Here is a 23,795-nt window from a genome sequence, read left to right on the forward strand (position 1 = left end):
TGTTAGTCAGGTTGGTCTCAAACTCCCGACCTGAGGTGATCTTCCTACTTCGGCCTCCCAAAGCGCTGAGATTACAGGTGTGAGCCACCGTGCACAGCCAAAAGTAAAATTTGTTTAATCATCCAGGCATGGTGGTTCATGCCTATAGATAGTCCTAGCTACTTGGAAAGCTAATGCAAGAGGATTGCTTGCCCTCGGGAGATAAAGGCTACAGTGAGCTATGATCCCATACTGCACTCTAGCCTGAACAACAGAGCAAGACTTTGTCTTGAATGAATGAATGATTTGGCTTCTGGTATTTCAGAGGAAATCTCTTTTTATTGGGACATTTTAAGTTTGCTCTCAGAGAGGCAACTGTTAGGCTTATTTCTATATGATAACACCAAATGTAGTATTTTAAAAGTCCAATTAAATTGTTCTTTTAGTGTAAACATTTTTTTCAAATAAAATAAGGAGGTAAAGAAAATTATGCCCTTACCTATTTGGAAATGCTGACATTCTTTTAGAAACAGTATGCTACCGCGTGCCTCCAGTCCCAGCTACTCGGGAGGCTGAGGCAGGAGAATTGCTTGAAACCGGAAAACGGAAGTTGCAGTGAGCCGGGATTGCACCACTGCACTCCAGCCTAGTGACAGAGTGAGATTCTGTCTCCAAAAAAAAAAAAAAAAAAAGAAAGAAAGAAAAAAGAAACACTATGCTACCAGCATTAACAACTTCATCACTCATTATTATAGATCAGAAACTCACATGTTGGTTCAAGGTCTAGAACCAAACACCAAATATGAATTTGCTGTTCGATTACATGTGGATCAGCTTTCCAGTCCCTGGAGCCCTGTGGTCTACCGTTCTACTCTTCTAGAAGGTAAAGAAAATAGCTCCCTATAGATTTTATCTTTTAAAAAAAATTAAGGAAATGTTTAAGAAATATATATTTACTCTGAGTAGGATATTACCCTAGTTGCCACCTACCAGTTGATTTATATATTTGTTTTGCTTTGTTTCTTTTTTTTCACTTTTGAAATTTCTTTTTCCTTATTATAATTAAATTTTTTCTTCTCAGTGTGTATATTGTACAAGCAGATAGGCTTAAATTTAGTGTCCTTTTAGAGACTTAAAAAAAAAAATCAGATGTGTTCTTCAAATCTGCAGCCAAATAATTTCAAATGGCAGTAAGTGAATAATATGTTTGTTAATGATCTTAGGAGCCAACATTATAACGAAGTTATTTCTGTACGAATGGCAGCTTGATGGTGTGCACAGAGCAATGTATATATCAGATTGAGCACCAATTCTGTAGCTTACCTATGACTCTATCCAAGATGTTTCATGTCCCTAGACCTACATTTTCCTATCTCTAGAATGAGGACAAAGGACTAGATAATCTATTATACTGTATAGGCATCATTTCTACTCTATTTTAATTATATAGAAAGAAAGTAAGGGACATTTATGACAGTGAACATAGGACTTTGTTGCTGTGGTTTTGGCAATATCCCATTTGAAATGTGTTAAAAACCAACTGTTCACACTTTTAGCTCATATTAAACATGGAGTCAACTTAAATTCCAAGATTTTACTGTTTTTCACAGATATATTATTAGATTGAAGTCTGCCCTGTAAGTTCACTGATTCACAACTTTTCCAGGAATCACTAAATTTTTTAATCTCAGAAGCATTTTCTTCACTGGTCTCCTAGATCAGGTTATGTTGATGTTCTATACATGTTAGTAAGAACTATCAGCACTAATGGGGTGAAACTCAATATCTAATAGACAGGTTCTGTTGGTGGAAGTAAACATTTCTAGTTAGCAGTTTAGCAAAACGTTTCAAGAACTTTAAAAATGCTATCTCTTTAACTTAGATTCTCCATCTAGGAATCTACTATCTTCTTTATGTTTTTTAATGTTTAAATATTATGAAAATAAAAGAAGAAAAATAGTACTTTATTATGCTCACTAATGATCTTTGAAAGCTGTGATTTTTTTATGGTGGTTTCTAATGTTTTGAACTTTTTTCTAAGCCTATCAGCGAGGTATTTGAGTGTTTATGAACCATTTTGTTCTACTCATACAATTTGATGTTGTGCGTGCGCAGCACCGGCAGGCCCACCAGTTGGAGTAAAAGTGACATTGATAGAGGATGACACCGCCCTGGTTTCTTGGAAACCCCCTGATGGCCCAGAGACAGTTGTGACTCGCTATACTATCTTGTATGCATCCAGGAAGGCCTGGATTGCAGGAGAGTGGCAGGTCCTACACCGTGAAGGTAAATATGATCATAAATTGCCACGAAGGGTGAAAAGTAAGATTTTGAATGTTAAAGAAATGAAAGGGGAATCTAGAGTTTATTTTGAATTTACATTTTTATGTATGAAGTAATAATTGAGTAAAGATTTTGGCTTTGTTCCAAGAGCCTTGGGAAGCCATCCACCAATTTTTAAGAACAATTTGTGTTTCAAAAATGTTACTGTTACTCTTGTTAATAGAAGAGGTTTGGCCAGGCGCAGTGGCTCACGTCTGTAATCCTAGCACTTTGAGAGGCCAAGGCGGGTGGATCACCTGAGGTCAGGAGTTCGAGACCAGCCTGGCTAACATGGCAAAACCCTATCTTTATTAAAAATACAAAAATTATCTGGGTGTGGTGGCGGGCACCTGTAATCCCAGCTACTTGGGAGGCTGAGACAGGAGAATGGCTTGAACCTAGGAGGCAGAGTTGCAGTGAGCGGAGATCGCACTATTGCACTCCAGCCTGGGTACCAAGAGCAAAATGCTGTCTCCAAAAAAAAAAAAAAAAAAAAAAAAGGTTTGGTTGAGGCCAACTGGAGATTAGAGTAATGCAAAGGGACTAGTTAGGAAGTTATTGTAGCTGCCCAGGAAAGAGATGCTAAGCCAGGACTATCCAGTGAGGATTAAGATGGAAAGGAGAGGATGGTTGGCAGATATTAAGGAGTTAATTAAGGATAGCTTGGACAATAGGAGGGAGAGAAGATTAAGGAAGGGAAGATTTCTAATGGATAAGTCTTAGATTTCTGGTAGTGTGTCTTACATAGGAGAAGGAAACGGTGGAAGGAGATCGGATATAAGGGAGAAGACCTTTGTTGTGCTAAATGGACTAAAATGGTCCACATACAAAAAAAATTGATGCTTATGAATATTAGAGTCCTCTTAAATACAGGGAAAAGATGATTAGGGCTTAAGAACACTGACTTCAGTTTTTTAGAGTAATTTTTTTTTTACCTGAGAAAAACTGAATTATAAAGTTTTTAGGATTCTTACTGCATACTTTTATCATTATATCCTTTTCTAAATCTTGCAATTTTTTTTTTTTTTTTTTTTTGGGGGGACACAGAATCTCAGCCTCCTGAGTAGCTAGGACTGCAGGCACACATGCCACCACACCCAGACTAAATCTTGAATCTTTAATTTGGGCAAGTCCTGTTTGCCAGTTTTTAGATGATCCATCACATAAATAGTGAAACTTTATTATTTTGACACTTTCTTAATTCAGACATGCATTCTGAGAAGAGAGTAGTTTGCCAACCAATAAAAGGCTGAAGAAGAAATTCAAGCAGGAGACGTAGTGGCCACCTTGACACTGTACCGTACTAGATACTCCCATATACATTGTACCTTTCAAGAGGATATTTATCCAGTTAGAAGATAAAAGATATTTATGTGCATGTAATATAAAATATGAGTTTTAAAATAAGTAGATGACAACTTTAGCTGGAGTTTGATCATTGCATGTTCCTATTTTTTTTTTTTTTATTAAGCAGAAGCCCCACTAAGTAATGATTTCCTGGTCACTGAAGAGACTTGAAAGTACTAAGCATTTGGCAGCAATATGATTTTGTGTTTATATTGGTTATCTATTGCTGCCTAACAAACTAATCTACAACTTAACATAACCATTTTGTTTTCTCATAGTTCTTTGAGTCAACAATTTGGACTAAAATCAGCTTGCAGTTCTGTTAGTCTTTCACAAGACTGCAGCCATATTACAGGTTTGATAGTCTCTGAGTACCCTCCTAAAAACATCAAGAGAAAGGCCGGGCGCTGTGGCTCACACTTGTAATCCCAGCACTTTGGGAGGCTGAGGCCGGCAGATCACAAAGTCTGGAGTTCAAGAGCAGCCTGACCAATATGGTGAAACCTCGTCTCTACTAAAAGTACAAAAATTAGCCGGGCGTGGTGGCGCGCATGTATAGTCAGAGCTACTCGGGAGGCTGAGACAGGTGAATCACTTGAACCCTGGAGACAGGGGTTGTAGTGAGCCGAGATCGTGCTACTGCCTTCCAGCCTGGGCGACAGAGCAAGACTCCATCTCAAAAAAAAAAAAACAAAAACACACCACACACACACAAACAGCAAGGGAGGGCTTCAAAGTCAGAAAGAGAAAAGAGGAAGCCTCACGTACACAACTTTCACAAGCCTCTCCTTGCATCACATTCAGTAATATCTAATTGGGCAGAGTAAGCTACATGGCCAAGTCTGGAGCCAGTGTCAGGAGGGCTACAAGGGTGTGTGAATCGATGGGAGTATAATTTGCTAGAGGCCCTTAGTGCTACAGTGTACCACAGTATGTTTTTTGGAGATGGAGTCTCACTCTGTCGCCCAGGCTGGAGTACAGTAGCGCCATCTTGGCGCACTGCAACCTCCACCTTCCAGGTTCAAGCAATTCTCCTGCCTCAGCATCCCAAGTAGCTGGGACTACAGGTGCATGCCACCACGCCTGGCTAATTTTTTGTACTTTAGTAGAGACGGGGTTTCACTGTGTTGTCCAGGCTGGTTTCAAACTCCTGAGCTTAGGCAATCCACCCGCCTCAGCCTCCCAAAGTGCTAGGATTACAGGCATGAGCCACTGCACCTGGCCTCACAGTATTCGTAAAATATATAATTTGGTTTCAGTTATTCAATTTCGTAATGATTTATTGACACAGCACTTAACTAAATAACTCGATTTAATGAGGTGTTATAAGTATTAATAATTTTGATAGCACGAACACATATTTCTTTGAGTTCTTCATTTGTACCTGCCTAAAAAGAAACAATATAGAGCCGAGCACAGTGACTTATACCTGTAATCCCAGCACTTTGGGAGGCTGAGTCAGGTGGATCGCCTGAGGTCAGGAGTTCGAGACCAGCCTGGCCAACGTAGTGAAACCTCGTCTCTACTAAAAATATAAAAAAGTAGCTGGGCATGGTGGCATGCACCTGTAATCCCAGCTACTAGGGAGGCTGAGGCAGGAGAATCGCTTGAACTCGGGAGGCAGAGGTTCCAGTGAGCCTAGATCACGCCATTGCACTCCAGCCTGGGCAACAGGAGTAAAATGCCATCTCAAAAAAGAAAAGGAAGCAATATATATTTTATCCTGGCTTCTTTTAAATGTATCCATTTGTAATTTTGGAACAGGGCTCAGAAAATAGCATTTTGCCTCATTGATGTCTCAGTAGTGAAAGGAATTACAGTCCAGATTTTTACATTTATGTAAGCTCTTCTAGCTATATAACAGTGCACAGGAAAAAATAATCTATTAGTTGCTGTGGTTCTAAGAAACATTATTTGTGAAAAGCTTTTGTCATTTGTTAAATGTAGAGAACTTTTTTCATAGCTAAGGCCAATGATTCATAGAAAATAAGTCAGTAAAAAGTAATTTAGTTTACTTTTCAGAGAGAGAAAAACATAAGAGTTTGACTCACATTTAAACAAAAAGCGAGGACTATAGCACGGCATTTAAAGAAAAATTAAAATGTCTTTTATGTATAATTATGGCAACTTTTGGAAAAGTTATGGTATAGAAAAAGATAAAGGAAAAAATGTCAATTTTTTTCCCATATACCTATTAATCTATACATACTACGTTTATATATATTTATGTATATATTTAATTCACATATTTTAATACAAATGAAATGATATTTTTCATGAATCAAAACATTTAAAAATGTTTCTGGTGAGCATATAATATTTGTGGCTGAAATGGTACATGGTAGTACAGTGGTTGAGCAGAAGTAGGACATGAAATTAACTCGTGTGTAATTTAAAATGGATCAAAAATTATAGGGTGTAGGCATGAGCCTGTAGTCCCACCTACTCAGGAGACTGAGGCAGGAGAATCACTTGAACCCAGGAGGCAGAGGTTGCAGTGAGCCGAGACTGTGCCACTACACTCAGTCTAAAAAAAAAAAAAGAGATTCTAAGAAAGCCTTTACCTTCCTGGTATGCAGTAAATCAGCACAAAGTACGCAATTCTTTTTAAATCTAAAAGGCACTGGAGGAAATTATGTTCTATCTTGGCAATTCATGAATTCTGTCCTTTATGAATAGTTTCCTATTATCATAAAGATGTGTCTCTTTCAAAAAAGTTTTTTTATGATTTAATAAGTTTGAGGAATACCATATACCTTTCCTCTTGTTAGAGATTGACACTGGAAATTAGAAATCCTGTGATAAAGGAATCCATTTAACGCAACATTTCCCAAATGAATTGGACCACCAATAATAGGAACATTTTCATTTATTAACTAATTATTATTGAGTGATGACTATGTGCCAGGCTCTATTCTAGGAACTGGCAGTACCACAGTGAACAAAACAAAATCCCTACCACCACTGGAACTTATATCACAGGTAACAAGCCAACAAGTATTTACGATTTTAACTAGTGTCATAAACGCTATAAAAACAGTTACACTGGGCGTGGTGGCACATGCCTGTAGTCCCAGCTACTCGGGAGGCTGAGGAAGGAGAGTCATTTGAACCTGGGAGGTGGAGGTTGCAGTGAGCCGATATCATGCCATTGCACTTCAGCCTGGGCAATAAGAGCAAAACTCCATCTCAAAAAAAAAAAAAAAAAAAAAAAGTTGCAGTAAGGAAAAAAATAACAAAGCGATGGAGGCAGTAAAAGAGTTCTGTGGAGGAAATGTCATCCAAATATAACCCTGTGGATATTACGGGGAGGTGTAAAGGCCCTGAGGCAGAAGTGTACATTGGCATGTTAGAAGAACAGCAAGAAGGCCAGAGAGGCTGGAGTGAGAGGAAGAGCAGGCAGTAAGAAGTGAATTATTAAGGAGGTAACCAAGTGCACATGCAGACCAGACTTCATGAGCCATAGATTTTATTCTAAGAGAGGAAGGTATTGGAGACCTTTGATCAGGTTTACATTTTGAAAGGATTGCTCTGGCAGCCACCTGTGAAATGGATTGTAAGGAGGTAAGAGTGGAAGCTAGGAGACCATTTCATAGGCAGGTGTCCATGTAAGAGTTGATGAGGGCTTGGACAGGCATGGTAATGGTGATGGTAATAAGCTTTGGAACACAATTTGAAAGAAAAGCCAGTCAGATATGCTTGTATATTGATGTGGGGCATAAGAAAAAACAGAAGTGAAATAAGTGTGAGAAATCAAAGGTTTTGTTATGAAAGTGTGAAATTCGAGATGTGTCTTAGATGTCTATGCAGAGAGGCCGATTAAGCAGTGGGAAAATTAAGTTTATAGGAGAGTTTTGGACTAGAGATATACCTGGTCATCAATGTATAGGTGATATTTAAGGCTGTGGATCTGGAAAAAAAATTACATAACCACGTGGACAGAGGAGAGAAAGATCTGAGACTGTATTCTGGGGCACTGCTCCAACCCCAAAATCTTACCTTTTGCTTTTATAATTTAAATGGACATTGTGGTCCAAATATGAAAAAAAAAGTTTTCTATTCTCCAAAAGAGAAAGAGGAGGAGTCAGAGGTAAAGGAAGAAAACTTGCTTTTATTGAATATTTACACTTGTGTCAGATACTTGCCAATGATAGTTTATTTAAGCCTTATAATAATTATATGAAGTGGTAATTATTGTCTCCATGAGGAAAGTACAGTTCAGTAACATGCCCCAAGTCAGAAATTCCTCACTTGGTTACAGGACAAGATTTGACCAGCTTTGATGTGAATTAGCCTGTTACACTGTCTTGCTTATAAGATTCCTAGTCTGACCAAAGATTCAGGCACATATAAAAGGCAGGAGATGGAAATAATCACACTAATTAAGATTGAGAAGCCCGTTGAGAGAATATAGACAGATCACTTTAGCATTTGTGAAATGCTTTGAGTGTCCTCATAGGGGAACCAGAATGTTAGAGTTTCCCGTTTATCTAAATGAAGATACTTTTGGGGGGAAAAAGGGAGTGCATGCACACACGCACTGCTGGTTTGCGTATAAAACTTAAGTGAAAAGATTTAGTTTCTGGTAGCGATTCGTTTTTGCCAAGTACTTTTTAAAATTAAATGCATTTTATCATAAAATGGAAACTCAAATTATTTATACCTCTATGAATACATGGAAATGTTCTTCCTTTTAGCTGTGTAACATTCATAATACATCTTTGTTTTTTAATTCGTCTGCCTAAAAACATAGTAACAGTAGAAAGATTCTTCCTGATTCTAAACAGGGGTCACTTTGTTTATTTAACAGTTGTGTACTCAAGTAGCTCACACTCTCTTCAGGCCAAGCTGAAACCAGAGAACATGAAAACAAGTTGTGTTCTGGCTCCTGGCATGGCTGCTGGAGGTTTGGCTGCCTCACACCATGTGACCTGCAGAGGTGGCCTCTGTCTCATGACCTCAGCTCTTAGAGCACCCCACGTTTTGCTTGCATAATGAAACATACTCTAGCAAGTGCACTGGGATAGCCAACTCTGGCCAGGAGGCAACTGTCACAAACTATTGTAAGCTGTTTGAAGCTATTGTAAGGCTGCACTGAGCCAGGAAGAAATGAGATGAAATCAGGGAAGGAAAGCTAGATTTCCCTGTGCATATCCACCCACAAACATAGTGCTGAAACAAGTTTCTGGTTGAGTTTCTATGACACCTTTAGCACTAGAATCAATTCCTAGGGTAGGAGTATTTTATAAGACAAATACTTTGGTGCAGTGGCAGAACAAGACACCTCAAGAAATGGCATTGTCTAAATAGGAATCTTTCTTAGCAGTCATGCAACAGAGAAAATACCTTTAGATAACAAATATCATATATAAATTCAAATGATAATTAGGAAGAGAATTAGATCTTACATAGATTGCTGGTGGTGATTTTGATAGTTTAATCTGAGACATGTCTTCAGTACTCTGAGATTCTTACATAATTGTGCATTTTCTTCCATTTATCTTAAATCTGTGATAAAAATTAGGCCAGGCCGGGTGCAGTGATTCACACCAGTAATCCTAGAACTTTGGGAGGCCAAGGCATGTGGATCACTTGAGGTCAGGAGTTTGAAATCAGCCTGGCCAACATGGTGAAACCCCATCTCTATTAAAAATACAAAAAAAAAATTTAGGCACGTGTGATGGCAGGTGCCTGTAATCTCAGCTACTGAGGAGGCTGAGGCAGGAGAATCGCTTGAACCCAGGAGGTAGAGATTACAGCGAGCCCAGATTGTGCCACTGCACTCCAGCCTGGGGGACAGAGCAAGACTCCATCAGCAAAAATAAATAAATAAATAAAAAATAAACAAATAAAAAAAAGATATCCCTGCTTTCAAAAATAATCATGTTGTTCTAATTTAGGAAGGAAGAACAATTTTACCTATCACAGCTGTTACCATAAGTGGTTTAAGCACCTCCAGTTAAAAAAATGATTATCACACTGGATTTTTAAAAATCCAGTTATAACCATTGAAAGCTCGGCACAGTAGAGTCTGCCCATAGTCCCAACTACTGGAGAGCCCAGGAGTTCCAGTCCAGCCTGGGCCATGTAGCAAGACCCTGTCTCTAAAAAATAAGAATATAATTATTGAATCTGGGCTCATTATACCATTATCTCTATGTGCATGTTTGAAATGTTCCATGGTAAAATGTCCTAAATTCTATTTGTATTCATATCTATGTAAAGAGTAAAACATTACACACATACACAAATAGATACATATGTGTACGTGTGTGTATGTGTGTGTGTGTTTACCCAAAGAAAAATGTGTACTAGTTTTAAAAGCTCCTAAAATAGAATTACAAAGAAGGATTATATTTGGAATATGTACATACTACAATGTTCAGTGAAAACTCTAATATATAAAAATTTATGCAGTAAATATGTATTATGTATTCAGAAATATTCACATATGTGCACTCAAAAAATATACTGAAATGTTAACAATGGAAGACTGTAATTTTATTTATATTTCTCTTTATTTTCTCAATGGTCTACAATAAATATGTGGCATCTTTATAATCAGAAAAATATTTTAAAAAATAAAGGACAGTGTATAATATGAGTGAAAGAATGAAAGTTAAACGTTCACTTAATTTGTAATTGATGTATTTATAGGAGCAATAACCATGGCTTTGCTAGAAAACTTGGTAGCAGGAAATGTGTACATTGTCAAGATATCTGCATCCAATGAGGTGGGAGAAGGACCCTTTTCAAATTCTGTGGAGCTGGCAGTACTTCCAAAGGAAACCTCTGAATCAAATCAGAGGCCCAAGCGTTTAGATGCTACAGATGCCAAAGGTCTGTATACTGCCATAATCACTGTGATTTTTCTTAAAAAAAAAAAAAAAAAAAAAAAAAAAAAAAAAAAAAAAAAAGGTATTCTCCGTTACACTTTATTTCCATTCCTACAATTGTCATATCCCTAAAGTGGCTTTCAGTTCCTTAAGTTGTTGTTGATGAGGTTCTGATGTTTTGGAGCTGCATGACTTTTCCCCGTAGTCCTAGAAAGAGGCAAAATTACCTCAGAATTAACTGCAGTTTTAAAACCACTGTGTTTCCAGTTAATTATTCTTCCAGCTTTGCATCCACAAAGACAGAGGAGCCACATCAGCCGTGAGCTAGTGGGAGTGGGCTTCCTGGGAGGTTTCACAGAAATAAACAGCACTGGTGGTTTCGGTGTTCAAGTTAAGAAGGGAGCATGGTTTTCATGAACAGTTTTCACCACAGAAGAACAACCTTTCTGGAGAAAAAGTTGGGTTTTTTTTTTTTTCTCTTCAGAAAAGCAAATGGAAAAAATATCTTTAGAGAGCCATCCTTGCTGTGGTCATTACAGCTGTCCATGTGTTCTCAAGAAGGCCAGTGCCCCCAGTAGCACAGGAGTGGACACTGCCTTTGCCTCCGCTCTGGAGGAGTAGGCTTGTGGAGAAGAGGGGCTGCTTTAAATGGAGGAAATGCCAGCTGAACTCAGGGCAGGATTAAGGGCTCTTCGCTCCACAGAGGATGGTTATTCGGTGCCAGGGATGTGTATGTGTTAGAGAATGAGAGAGGAAAAGAACAGGACGGGGCAGTCAGATTTAAGAACAAGAAAGAGCCATGGTAGCTACCGTATTATCGGGGAAATGGAAAGCAAGGCTCACACTGACTTCTCAAATACCTTGCCACTCAGAGTAGTCTAGAACCCAGCGGCATGACATCGCCTGAGAGCTTTGTAGACACACAGAATCACATGCCCCATGCCAGACTTAGTGAATCAGAGTCAGTCTGCATTTTCACATTATCCCTAGTGACTCACAGGCAGTTATGAGAGCCCTGCTTTAGTGTATGTAAATGGAAAACTAATCTTCAACATACAGATCTGCTTTTAAGGCAGCATGACATAAAATCTGTTATTGGGTCTATCAAAGAACATCTTCGTGCCTGTTTTATAAATTATGAATTGGTGTTCATGACTGCTATACTATGATATCTAAAACTCATATTTAAAATCTTTAATATTGGAAGATAAATCTGTCTCGGAAACCACTGATTAAAGATTACTGTGTGTCTTTGCTGCCTTGATACTGATAATGTCAAAACTTTTCCAATGAGCTGAAGAAAAATTTTGGAAAAGCAAGTATCTGAGAATTATAATAAATTGAATAATTTGTTTTTCTCATTGATTCTGAATAAATGTGTTTTCCCCTCTAGTTTATTCAGGATATTACCATCTGGACCAAAAATCAATGACTGGCATTGCTGTAGGTGTTGGCATAGCCTTGACCTGCATCCTCATCTGTGTTCTCATCTTAATATACCGAAGTAAAGCCAGGTGTGTTTCCATTGCTAGAGATGTTGAGGTTAAAAAACATTTAAATTACAGTAGCCACAGGAAACAAATGGAAATCAAGTGTCTTTTAGAGTAACTGGGATTTCCTACTTTAAAATAAATGTTAAGTATTGTTCCCTGAGTTCTTATAGCTACAGAAATTTGCTCATTTTAGGAGGTTATTTTCTTACTATTTGAAAATGTTACTATGCCAATAAAATATTCTTAAATGAGGACCTAGTGTCCTCATGTGTTCTTTCTTTCTTTCTTTGATTTTGTTTTGTTTTTGTGACAAAATCTCACTCTGACGCCCAGGCTGGAGTGCAGTAGCACAATCTCGGCTTGCTGCAACCTTCACCTCCCAGGTTCAAACAGTTCTGCTGCAGCCTTCCAAGTAGCCGGAATTATAGGTGCCTGCCAACATGCCTGGCTAATTTTTGTATTTTTAGTAGAGGTGGAGTTTCACCATGTTGGCCAGGCTGGTCTCGAACATCTGACCTCAAATGAATGATCTACCTACAGGCGTGAGCCACTGTGCCTGGCCTGGTGTCCTCGTTTTCTTAGTATTTTGAGAAACAGGATATCCTTTGGTTAAAAAAATAATAATAATGGCACACTTGTGTGGGCATGGTGGTAATCAAACCTTGGTAATCCCAGAGCTTTGGGAGGACAGCAGTTTGAGACCTGCCTAAGCATCATAGTGAGATCTTATCATTACAAAAAATGTTAAAATTAGCTGATCATGGTGGTCATATGCCTGCAGTCCTAGCTACTTAGGAGGCTCAGGTAGGAAGATGATTTGAGTCCAGGAGCTTGAGGGTACAGTGACCTATGATCATAATACTGCGCTCCAGCCTGGGCAGCAGAGGGAGAAACCCTGTCTATTAAAAAAAAAAAAAAAAAAAAAAAAAACCACAATCATGTTTATGAAAGAAATTCTTTTTCTTACTATCTGAAATATTTTATATTTCAGTAACAGTACCTGAAGTGCCTAAGTCACTGAGAACACCACAGGACGTATGGTGGGATTCTCTAGACAAGGGTTAAGACAAATGTAATAACCAAGGATTGAGTATCTATAAACTCTGTCAGGCATTCTCATCTGTGGATTGACTTTGGCTAAATTTTCACTAGTAACTTGCATTCAGTAAACTTGTCTATTTTAAACCTTTTTATTTTGGGTTTTGTTTTCGTTTATTTTCTTAAGGCTATTTTTTTGAATTAAGAAAAGGTCAACGTCAAATACAAGTTGTTTTAGGTAATCCCCATCATTAGACACCCTCCATTAGCATAGATTTTTCAGTTTACTCTATATGTTTCCTATTTCTCTATAGAAACATATTACTCAAAAACTTTATGTTAATTAAATAGTTATAACATCTTTGTGTATATAGAACTGCCTTGATTTTATTGTCAAAGTTTCTTACTTTAAGAAATTTTTTTTTTTTTTTTGAGACGGAGTTTCGCTCTTGTTACCCAGGCTGGAGTGCAATGGCGCGATCTCGGCTCACTGCAACCTCCGCCTCCTGGGTTCAGGCAATTCTTCTGCCTCAGCCTCCTGAGCAGCTGGGATTACAGGCACGCACCACCATGCCCAGCTAATTTTTTGTATTTTTAGTAGAGACAGGGTTTCACCTTGTTAAACAGGATGGTCTTGATCTCTTGACCTCGTGATCCACCCGCCTCGGCCTCCCAAAGTGCTGGGACTACAGGCTTGAGGCACTGCTCCCGGCCATAAGAATTTTTAAATAAAATATTTATGCACATTGTTTAGTAATGCCTAAATCTTGAAGTACAATTGTAAATTTACCATCATTAATTGTAAAGTGAATTGTTATGCTAGTGCAATAATCTTCAGACCTTAAGGGGAGAATATAAGTTAAAAATTATAATTTCCACACAAATTATGAATAAACAATAACAGTTATTTGTAGAGAGTAATTTTATATTAAGTAGACATTGAGACAAAAAGAAATAAAGATGCCTTTTTAAATAATAAAAGTTTGCAGTAGTACGCTAACATTCATTTCTAAAAATATTTGAGAAATGGGTATTAAAAGAACGTCTTTGTTTGCAAAGTTTTGTTGATAGGCCAGGTGTTTCATCTGCCTGTATCTTCTGTGAAATTAGAAGACTTCCTCTTCTTGCCAATATTTTAGGAAATCATCTGCTTCCAAGACGGCACAGAATGGAGCTCAACAGTTACCTCGTACCAGTGCCTCCTTAGCTAGTGGAAGTGTAGGAAAGAACCTGGAAGGAGCTGGAGGAAATGAAGAATCTTTAATGCCAATGATCATGCCAAACAGCTTCATTGATGCAAAGGTACTGAGCAGCGAGATTTGCTGCATACGCCTTTCTTCCATTCCTCTTTCCTTTATGTGTAACAATGTACTTACCAGAAAATTATAAAAATTTAGTTATATGTTTTATATGTAAGACGCATAATTAAAAGTTATTTATCTTATATAAGAGTATTTATATCAATATTGTTATTAATGAAACATTGAAATTTTACCCAGATCATTCCTTACATAAAATATTTAGGGGGGAAAAGGTAAGGATAGATAAAAGATAAGAAAGAGTTATAGAAAAACGTGAGGAGGTAACAAAAGTTCAATTAGGTGAGATTACATGGAGTGAGGTTGCCTTACCAAGGATACCATGGCCATTAGTCTATATTTACTATAATTTGGACTGACCTATATTTACTGGGTGGTCACCTTTTTGTTAATCCATTTTACTTAGTTTGGTCGATTGTTGAACATAATTGCTCATCAGAACATCCCAAGTATGAATGACGTTTTTTCAAATATGGAACATCTAAATATGTGCCTCAAGATCCTTCATTTTACGGATAAAGAAAGTTGGATATACTAGAAAAACACTATTGGAGGAAGTTATGTCGTGTCCTCTCCAGTATATATAGTAATAATAATAGTGCCGTCGTAAGCATTGTAAACACCAACTTTTAAAATCATTTTAGTCACATTACAACTTTAGATATTGTGTATTATTGCAGTGGCTCCTATAACCAGTGTGCTATAATTCAGTTGTCAGTAAACAGTCCACCCAGGCCAGCCTGTGGCCTGTTTTTGTGTAGCTACATTCTGAGCTAAGAATGTTTTTTACTTTTTTTCTGAGAGCAAGTCTGGTTCTTGTTGCCCAGGCTGGAGTGCAGTGATGCAGTCTCAGCTCACTGCAACCTCTGTCTCCCGGGTTCAAGTGATTCTCCTGCCTCAATCTCCTGAGTAGCTGGGATTGCAGGTGTGTGCCACCATACCCGGCTAATTTTGTATTTTTAGTAGAGACAGGGTTACACCATGTTGGTCAGTCTGGTCTTGAACTCCTGACCTCAGATGATCTTTTCCCCCCCAACCACACCCTGGCCCCTCGGCTTCCCAAAGTTCTGAGATTACAGGCGCCACACCTGGCTGTGTTTTACATTTTTAAAGATTGTTTACCAAAAATAAAACCCAAGGTCATGATGATGTGACACAGGCTGTATGTGGCCTAAAATCGTTATGGCCTGGCTCTTTACAGGAAAAGTTTGCCAAACCCTGTTATAAATTAGTTTTCCTTTATCCTTTCCTGAAATTTAGAATAACAGAAGTATAACAAAATTTTGATATTAAATGTTATGCAATTATATTCAACAGATATAATTTACTTGTATCTAGTATTACATATAATACATATTATAGGTAAATAGGAATAAATGGATGTTTGCTATTTCTCTTGACTTTTGTTTGCTGCCTAATTCAGCATTTACTTTCTAATACAAATTAAGCCATTCAACTTATTTCAAATTAATCTAAAACATAGAACCTAAAACTTTTAAATGAGCTTAAAAAGTACTAATACATATACTGTGATTATATTATTACTAGTTTGGAAGTAGACCTGAGAGAGGTGAGGAGAGAAGCAGAGTGGTGAGGGAGGAGGATGTAGGGAAAAAAAGAAACAAATGAAAGGAGCAGAGAGGTGTAGAGGCCTGAAGTGAAGGAGAGAAACTCGTTTGGAGAATCTCTCTCTTAATTCCTTTGGGTTAGCCCTAGAGTTCATACTCCACCTAATGTCATTTTGTTGCACATATATGGGTTCATTATGTTTTTTTAATCCCCATCTGCTTTTTAAAATTTTCAAACATAAAGGTTGAGAGAATAATGTATTGAATATATAAATTAGTAATTGTTAACATCTTATAATTCCATATCTTTCTCTGTATATTTTTTGCTTGCTATACCATTTGAAAATAAGTTTTGGAAGATAGAGCATATATATCTTAATATGCTTTGGCGTATATATTTTATGTATAATCTTTTTTTTTTTCCGAGACAGAGTCTTGCTCTGTCACCAGGTGCCAGGCTGGAGTGCAGTGGTGTGAGCTCAGCTCACTGCAACCTCTGCCTCCTGGGTTCAGGCAGTGCTCCTGCCTCAGCCTCCCAAGTAGCTGGGACTACAGGCATGCACCACCACGCCCAGCTAATTTTTGTATTTTTTTTTTTTTTTTTAGTAGAAACGCGGTTTCACCATGTTGGCCAGGATGGTCTCGATCTCTTGATCTCGTGATCCGCCCACCTTGGCCTCCCAAAGTGCTGGGATTACAGGCATGAGCCACCGCACCCGGCCTATGTATAATCTTAAAAATAAACCTGTTATATGACCACTAACAAATACCTTGACTATGTTGTACTGCTTGTTTTAAAGAAGAATTAATGACATCTGTAATCATTTTTTTAAACATTTTGTGTACAAATGTTCACTATTTGGGTAATGGGTACACTAGAAGCCCAGTCCCCACCACTATGCAATATACTCGTGTAACAAACATGCATCTGTACTCCCTGAATGTAAAATACAATAAAATTAAAAGGGAAATGCAAAGCAAATAGTAAAAGTATGCACTGCTTATGATAAACTGAAATCTGTGATACCAAGATATTTTATGTTTCCCCTCTTTTATTTCCCCAGGGAGGAACTGACCTGATAATTAATAGCTATGGTCCTATAATTAAAAACAACTCTAAGAAAAAATGGTTTTTCTTCCAAGACTCAAAGAAGATACAAGCTCAGCAGGTAGCCTGTATAAATGAGAAAAATCTTTGGCAACACATGGTATATGAAATGATCATTAAAAAAGAGGAAAATGTGAATTCATGCTTTAACTTTATGTGTTCTTTATGGCTGTGATTTTATTAATTTGGGGCATGGCTCTGTGGATAGCTGAGCTGAGTGATAACTGAACGGGAGTTGGGACAGTCATCAGAGCTGCGGTTTTCAGTGAGGATTGGGGTCAGTGGAGAAAGGAATAGGAGCAGGAGCATGCATCAAAAACACTGAAGAAGCTTTTGACACTTCGCTTGCCATGGGTAATTCTGATGTGCTCCCAACCTTCTGTAGGGACCTGATGAGCTTTTGCACACAGATTTGATCAGCCTGCTATTTCATTGCCATCTTATCCTTTTTTGCCTAGCCTCAAAGAAGATTTACTCCAGCCGTCTGCTTTTACCAGCCAGGCACTACTGTACTAATCAGTGATGAAGACTCCCCCAGCTCCCCAGGGCAGACAACCAACTTCTCAAGACCCTTTGGTGTTGCACCTGATACAGAACATTCAGCAAATAGCGAAGGCAGCCACGAGACTGGGGATTCTGGACGATTCTCTCATGAGTCCAACGATGAGTTACATCTGTCCTCAGTTATAAGTACCACTCCCCCTGACCTTTGATTCTTTCACTGGCAGTGATTCAGGTGGAGATTCCACCATGAGGAAGTGTGAAGACCCTGCTGTGTCATCCGTTACTGAGCAGACTTCCTCTTCAGTTCCGCAGTCACCATCTGCCATGCTATGCTTTGATAAAAACAATTTTCCAATCTAGACGGCCACCCTCAGGTATTCTCACCAGTAAGTCTGTTCGAAGGACAATGAACAGGGAGCCAAAGCCTTTTGTGAAAATCTTGATATCTTTATGGGGTATTTCAGCTTTTTTGAATGTGTTTTTTTATTTTTAAACTTGTGTAATTTGAATGTTTCATTGTCAGCAATGTGAAAGAACAGTCAAGATGTTTGACTGGATTATAAAATATATCACTGGAGCAAAGGGAAGACTTTTGAAAGCCCCTTTGCTGACTATCTACCTCAGTTTGCCCCCCGGCAAACTCTGAAGACAACTTTGTTACCTCATTTGTTGTTATAGTTTATCTCAGCTACATAACCAATGATACTTCCTAGTAGTATTGTGTTTTCATTGCCGTATGTGTAATGTGTGTGATCAAAGGAGTCATATAGGTAGATGAGTAAGAATGTTTATCTGAAGCTCTGATTTTTAAAAAACCTGTGACATCTGCATGGTTTGGATAAGTTCATACCTCTGGCTGTGAGGACTGTTAAAACACTGAGAAGAGGAAAAGTGGGACTATTTATTTTAATGAATGACCAAAACAAAAAGGTATATCTCTTTTAAGAACAGAACTATTGAGTAGCAGATAGGGATCTTTTTGCTTAAAAGGCCTTTATGTTTTGGACATTGGAGTCTGAATGCTTTATCTCCTATATTCCAAACCTCAACCTGCCTGGAACCGTGCCTTTTCTGTCTTCCTCTTTGCCTGACAGTTGGCCAGAGGCTGCACTGTCTAGTTTGCAAAGCATCCTCAACTTTGCCAGTATTAGTTGCAAAACCCCATGCAGAAAATGGATTTTTAAAGAAAATGGGTTAAGGTATTTTTTTCCTTTTCTTTTTTTTAATCCCAGTTTGGCTTAAAGGAGTGAGGAAATTTCATAAACTATTATGAATGAAGATGAATGCAACAGTAGACCGTGAAATGACCTTGAGGTTATTATGGTAACAGTGCCTTTCAGTATATATTATGAAATTCTTTGCCTTATACCTTTTTAATATTCATGAAATTGTTTAGTACAGGAGTACAAAAAGTTGCCTTAAGAATTTCTTGGATTTTATCAATAACTACTTTGATGTATAGTATCTTACCGGGGCTTTTTTTTTAAGTGCAGGTTTTGTTTAGGGATAAATATTCAGAGCTTTACCACCTTACTTGCGTTTTCTTGAATTCTGAAGAGAATTTTTTATCTACTTAATCTTCCCTCAGTGTCAATGCTGTGAATGAGGAATGCTAACTCCCGGAGTGAGTTAATCCTCTTGCTGGTTTGAAATCAGCAAATTGTTTACTCAGCTACATAACATAGGCCTTTTCTCAGTTGTGAGACAGTTACCTAGGTGCCCAGCAGTGGAAGAGGATAAATAACTAAACAGGGGTAGGGAAGGGGTCCCACATCCTTTTAAAAGTATTTTTTCAAATTTTCTAGAAGTGACTTTTGAGTCACATTTTAAGAGGAATCTTTATGGGTTTACACTTGAAATGCTTTGTTCATAGAGAGGGCAGGGTCATGTTAACTGATGTTCTAAAATCAAAAGAAAATTAGCGGATAATAGTCCCAGCATCATCTGCTAGTCCAATAACTGTAAATATAACATTTTAAAATCTGTAATTGTGTGCCAAACTGGATATGATCAATACTAAAGTTCAATGCCAGCAGCCACTTCTGGACTAAATTCAAAGTCCCCCAGTGAGTTATCTAAGTACGGAATTCATCACAAAACAAAAAAGCAGAGCTTTAGGTGAACAGTCTGCAGCAAGGAAAATGCTGCTCCTGCCTTTATAGCTCCTGTTTTATACTACCTCCTTTAAAATTATTCTAGTGTTATTTTTTTTCCTGTACTCAGGGAACATTTTGTTACTTTTGAGCTGCCTCATGGAAGCATGGGCACAATGACAGGGTATGGTGCTTTTTGGTTCGTAAGTAGAAGTATGTAGGGCCAACTTTTATCTATCTAAAATTAAGAAGTACAATGAGATCATTTTATTTTTAAGCTTTCATTAAAAGGCAAACAAAATCTAAAGCTGAAACATCTTCCGTCATGATTATGGAAGATATGTCTAGGACTACATGAATTTAAATAGTTTTAAATGGCTAAAAAGATGAGCCAAAGTCCTTGAGGAAAATATTTTGTTTGTTTGGTTTTTGATGAATAGGCTCGTAGTTATATTAGAACTTTAGGCTATAACTATTTGATAATTATTTACCAGTACATTTTTTACCTTTTCATTTTGTTCTTATACAGACTTTTTCATAATAATCCTGTTACCAAAGAATTTTCAGTAGAAAGTAAAATTTTGATTATAATTCCCTCCAAATTGAGTTAACTAGAAACATTTATAGATGTGAAGCTTACACAAGTAGTTACTAACCCAAAACAATAGGGTTTATATTGATTGTTGTAGTAAAATAGATAGTAATGTTAACTACTTTATTGTTACAAGAGCATTTAAAGTAAGTTATAATACTTATCTTTACCAGCAGATCGTTCCAACGAATTTCAGGTATAATTTTTTTCTTCAGCGAGTAAATCTTCAATTTTACAGTATTAAAGTATTTTTATATTGTTGAAACTACTTGTTGGAGAGCAAAAAATTTTTTCAACGAAAGTAAATACTTTGATCTCATTGACTAAGATATTTAGTGATACAGCAAAGACTTCTTTTTACTTGACCAAAGCAAGCTTCTTTGAAGTCTTAAGTATGAAATTGTAATTAAAATGTGAAGGTTTTCACTCATCTTTCATAGTGGTATTACTTCATGGTATTTTACTTTAAAGGGGCTGTTATGCAAATGGTAACTATTTTCTTTTCCAAAGATTTATTTGCTGTGAGTACTGATACATGCATGTCATTTTTATGCCAAATATTACAAGATACTGCTCATCAGTATTTTCATACCAAAGACCATTGAAATACATAGATTAGCCTGTAAGTAAGTAAGATGAGCAGATTTGAAATAATTTTATTTAGACGCTAATAGAGAATCTAGCTTTAGTAGCAAAAGATATCAAAGGGCTAAGTTTACATAATTAAAAGCAATACAATTATATTGGTATTTATCAGTGTTTTTATTCAACTACTTTTTCTCAGCAAATTAAAAAGAAAAAACCAAAGATATTTAAGGTTACCTCCGCATATAGGCAAATTTAGTTGTACATTAAACTGTTGTTTCTTGTTTTTGTGTTAAACCAAACATGTCTCTTTAGAACCCAGTCTGTATACAAATAGTATGCATGGGGACTTTCCCTTTAATCTGCTGATTCAGCCATATGATGTTTTTGCAAAATGATATGATACTTTCTTAAGCACCATGAGTGTGAAATGTCAACAGAAATATCAGCAAGCTTTTCTGTTGAAGAGTGTTATGGTACCTCTGAATTAGCCTGTACAGTTCCCTTCCTGCTTTAAGCATTACCTGGTTAGCTCAGAGAGCTTGAGGCAGTCCCTTAATAACAGGGATGCTTTTCATCTCTAAGGATATAACAGGCAAACAAATCATGTCACTCTTAAAGTGCGCTATGCTTTGATAAATGTGCTCTTTAAAGTTGTTAGATTGGAATTTAGAGTTGTTAAATGGAAATGTTTCATTGCATCAAAGGAGTTCAGTTTTCAAACTTTAGTGGAACCTTGGGTGAAGGGAAAAAATTTTAATAAAATCTGGGTTTTTATATTTTGATTAGCCTAAAAGTAAAAATACAGCTATACAGCTTTTTTCCATTAAGTGACTTTTAAAAATAAGCTTTGCCACACCAAAGAAATTAGATTTTTAGTGTAAGATGCTATACTTTGGTCTGTGCTTCAAACAAGAGCAATGCCAACATTGGGAACAGTGACAGATATTTGCTTCAGTGTGTCTTGGCTTTGTAAAGGACTGCTGTCAGAAGTGTGCTCATGGTCAACAACCCAGGATCATTGTTGAAGTCCTTTTGAAGCCATCTTTGAAAACAATTCAGATCGTGTTACAAAAAGATGGAATTGAAAGTATCATTTATTTTTTAATGCGTGAATACACAGATGTGGTTCCACTTCAGCAGTGGCTATGGCAGTTCACTTATGCACATTTCTGTTTCATTGAGTGTACATTTTGAATACTGAATGTAAAGAAAAGTTCCACTTACATTGAAACAGTCATTATCTAAGACTAAACATGTATTTTGCAGACTTTGTTCCTGACCATTTGCCACATGGGTCTCTGATAAATTTCTGTTGGTTTCATAGTGAAAATGTTTTTTACAGTTTGTGAGCACAGAGTAGTGGGTTCTGGAGATCACCATATACAACCAGTTGTCTAATTGTGATTTTCATTGATTATTAGAAGAATGTAAACATAGAATTCTGTGTTAAGTTGATTTATGCTCAGGACATAAGATCACAGGCTAATGCAATGTGTATGTTTCAGGCTTCAATCTTCTCAGTTTCCCTTTTTAAGCCATTGGTGGTGTTTAACATGACAGTCTTGTATTTTTACCAGATACTGTATTATTTTTCCTATTGCTGCTGTAACACATTACCATGAAGGTAGTGGCTTAAATAACACATTTGTCTTAAGTTCTGGAGATCAGAAGTCTAACACAGGTATCACTGGGATAAAAACCAATGCGCTTACAGGTCAGTTACTTTTTGAGGCTTTAGGGAAAAATCCATTTCCTTTTCCGGCTTTTTAAGGCTGGGAACCCCTCCCACCGTCTTCAAAGCCAGCCATGTAGAATCTGTCTGATGCCACTTCCATTATCATTCTCTTTCTCCGACCCCAGCTGATACAGGTTCTCCAGGTTCAAGGATTCCAGTGATCACATTGATCCCACCTAAATAATCCAAGATAATCTTCCCATCTGAAGTTCCTCAACTTAATCAGGTTTACGAAGTTTCTTTTGCTATGTTTGGTAACATATTCACTGGTTCCAGGGATTTGAGCATGGACTTCTGTAGGTGGCCACTATTTTGCCTACAACAGATACATTCCTTCTATGCAATTCTGATCCCTATAAAATGTCTGTAGCATTAAAGAGATTGGAAATCTGAGGTTGTGTGCCCTTTGGGGATCTTTAAAGTTTAAAAGCATGAAAACTTTGACTTGTAGACTACCAAAAGTATACATTTAACTTTCTCTCCAAAATACTTGTAAAACAAGTTAGCTTTAAACTTTCTGAAGATGTGCTTCGTAAAATAGCATCTCATGTTTATCAGAAAGTGCCCTAAATATTTGCCTCTAACTTTATGGAATTTATTCAGAAAAAATTGAAAACTCTTCTTATAATTACCCTCTCTCCTTTTCTCTTCAGTGATTATGTTGGTGGGGAAGAGTTGGGGGAAGACCTCAGAACACAGGTACTCAGAATGATGAACAGGACCATGCTCAAGTTTATTTTTTGTTTTCGTTTAAAAACATATTCACAACGTGCAACCTTTCTGCCTTTAAATCTGGTTTATCTCTTCAGCTTCACTAAGTCACTAAATGCTTTTCAGTTTTGTTAATCCTCAGTTTGCCCAGCCTCCTCAGCAAGAGCCTCTGCTTATACCATCAACATGTATATACATCTCCTAGGATATTTGATCTTTCTTGTCATTTTTCTTTGGTTCCGATTGGCCTTTTCCTGATTCTCTTTCTTTTTCTTTTTCTTTTTTTTTTAAAGATGGGGTTTCACCATATTGGTCAGGCTGGTCTTGAACTCCCGACCTCAGGTGATCCACCTGCCTTGGCCTCCAAAGTGCTTGGATTACACCCATGAGCCACCATGCCCGGACTTCTTTTTTTCTTTCTTTTTCTTTTTTTAGTTTTTGATTCTCAAAGCTCTAGTTTCTTCTAATTTCTGGATCATCGCAAGCCTGGCCCTCTTTCAACTTTAAAAGATAATGTCTAATTCTACACCAATTTTCAGCGTTTCATCAACTAAATAGATAA

The 23,795-nt window shown here is 37.3% G+C and overlaps 1 protein-coding gene across 1 annotated transcript in view; it reads left to right on the forward strand.

Moving 5' to 3' along the window:
* Window positions 1-23,517, forward strand: part of PRTG (protogenin) — a 128,982-nt gene extending 105,465 nt beyond the window's left edge. The window contains exons 14-20 of the mRNA XM_032297376.1: window positions 735-862; window positions 2,095-2,265; window positions 10,306-10,488; window positions 11,878-11,998; window positions 14,155-14,317; window positions 16,967-17,071; window positions 17,469-23,517. Coding sequence (XP_032153267.1) covers window positions 735-862; window positions 2,095-2,265; window positions 10,306-10,488; window positions 11,878-11,998; window positions 14,155-14,317; window positions 16,967-17,071; window positions 17,469-17,723 — 1,126 coding nt within the window. The 3' untranslated portion in view covers window positions 17,724-23,517. The remainder of the gene's footprint in view (window positions 1-734; window positions 863-2,094; window positions 2,266-10,305; window positions 10,489-11,877; window positions 11,999-14,154; window positions 14,318-16,966; window positions 17,072-17,468) is intronic.
* The last annotated feature ends 278 nt before the right edge of the window (window positions 23,518-23,795 follow it).

Source organism: Sapajus apella, unplaced genomic scaffold, assembly GCF_009761245.1.
Source record: "Sapajus apella isolate SASKATOON/1434 unplaced genomic scaffold, GSC_monkey_1.0 scaffold37, whole genome shotgun sequence".
Lineage (NCBI taxonomy): Eukaryota > Metazoa > Chordata > Mammalia > Primates > Cebidae > Sapajus > Sapajus apella.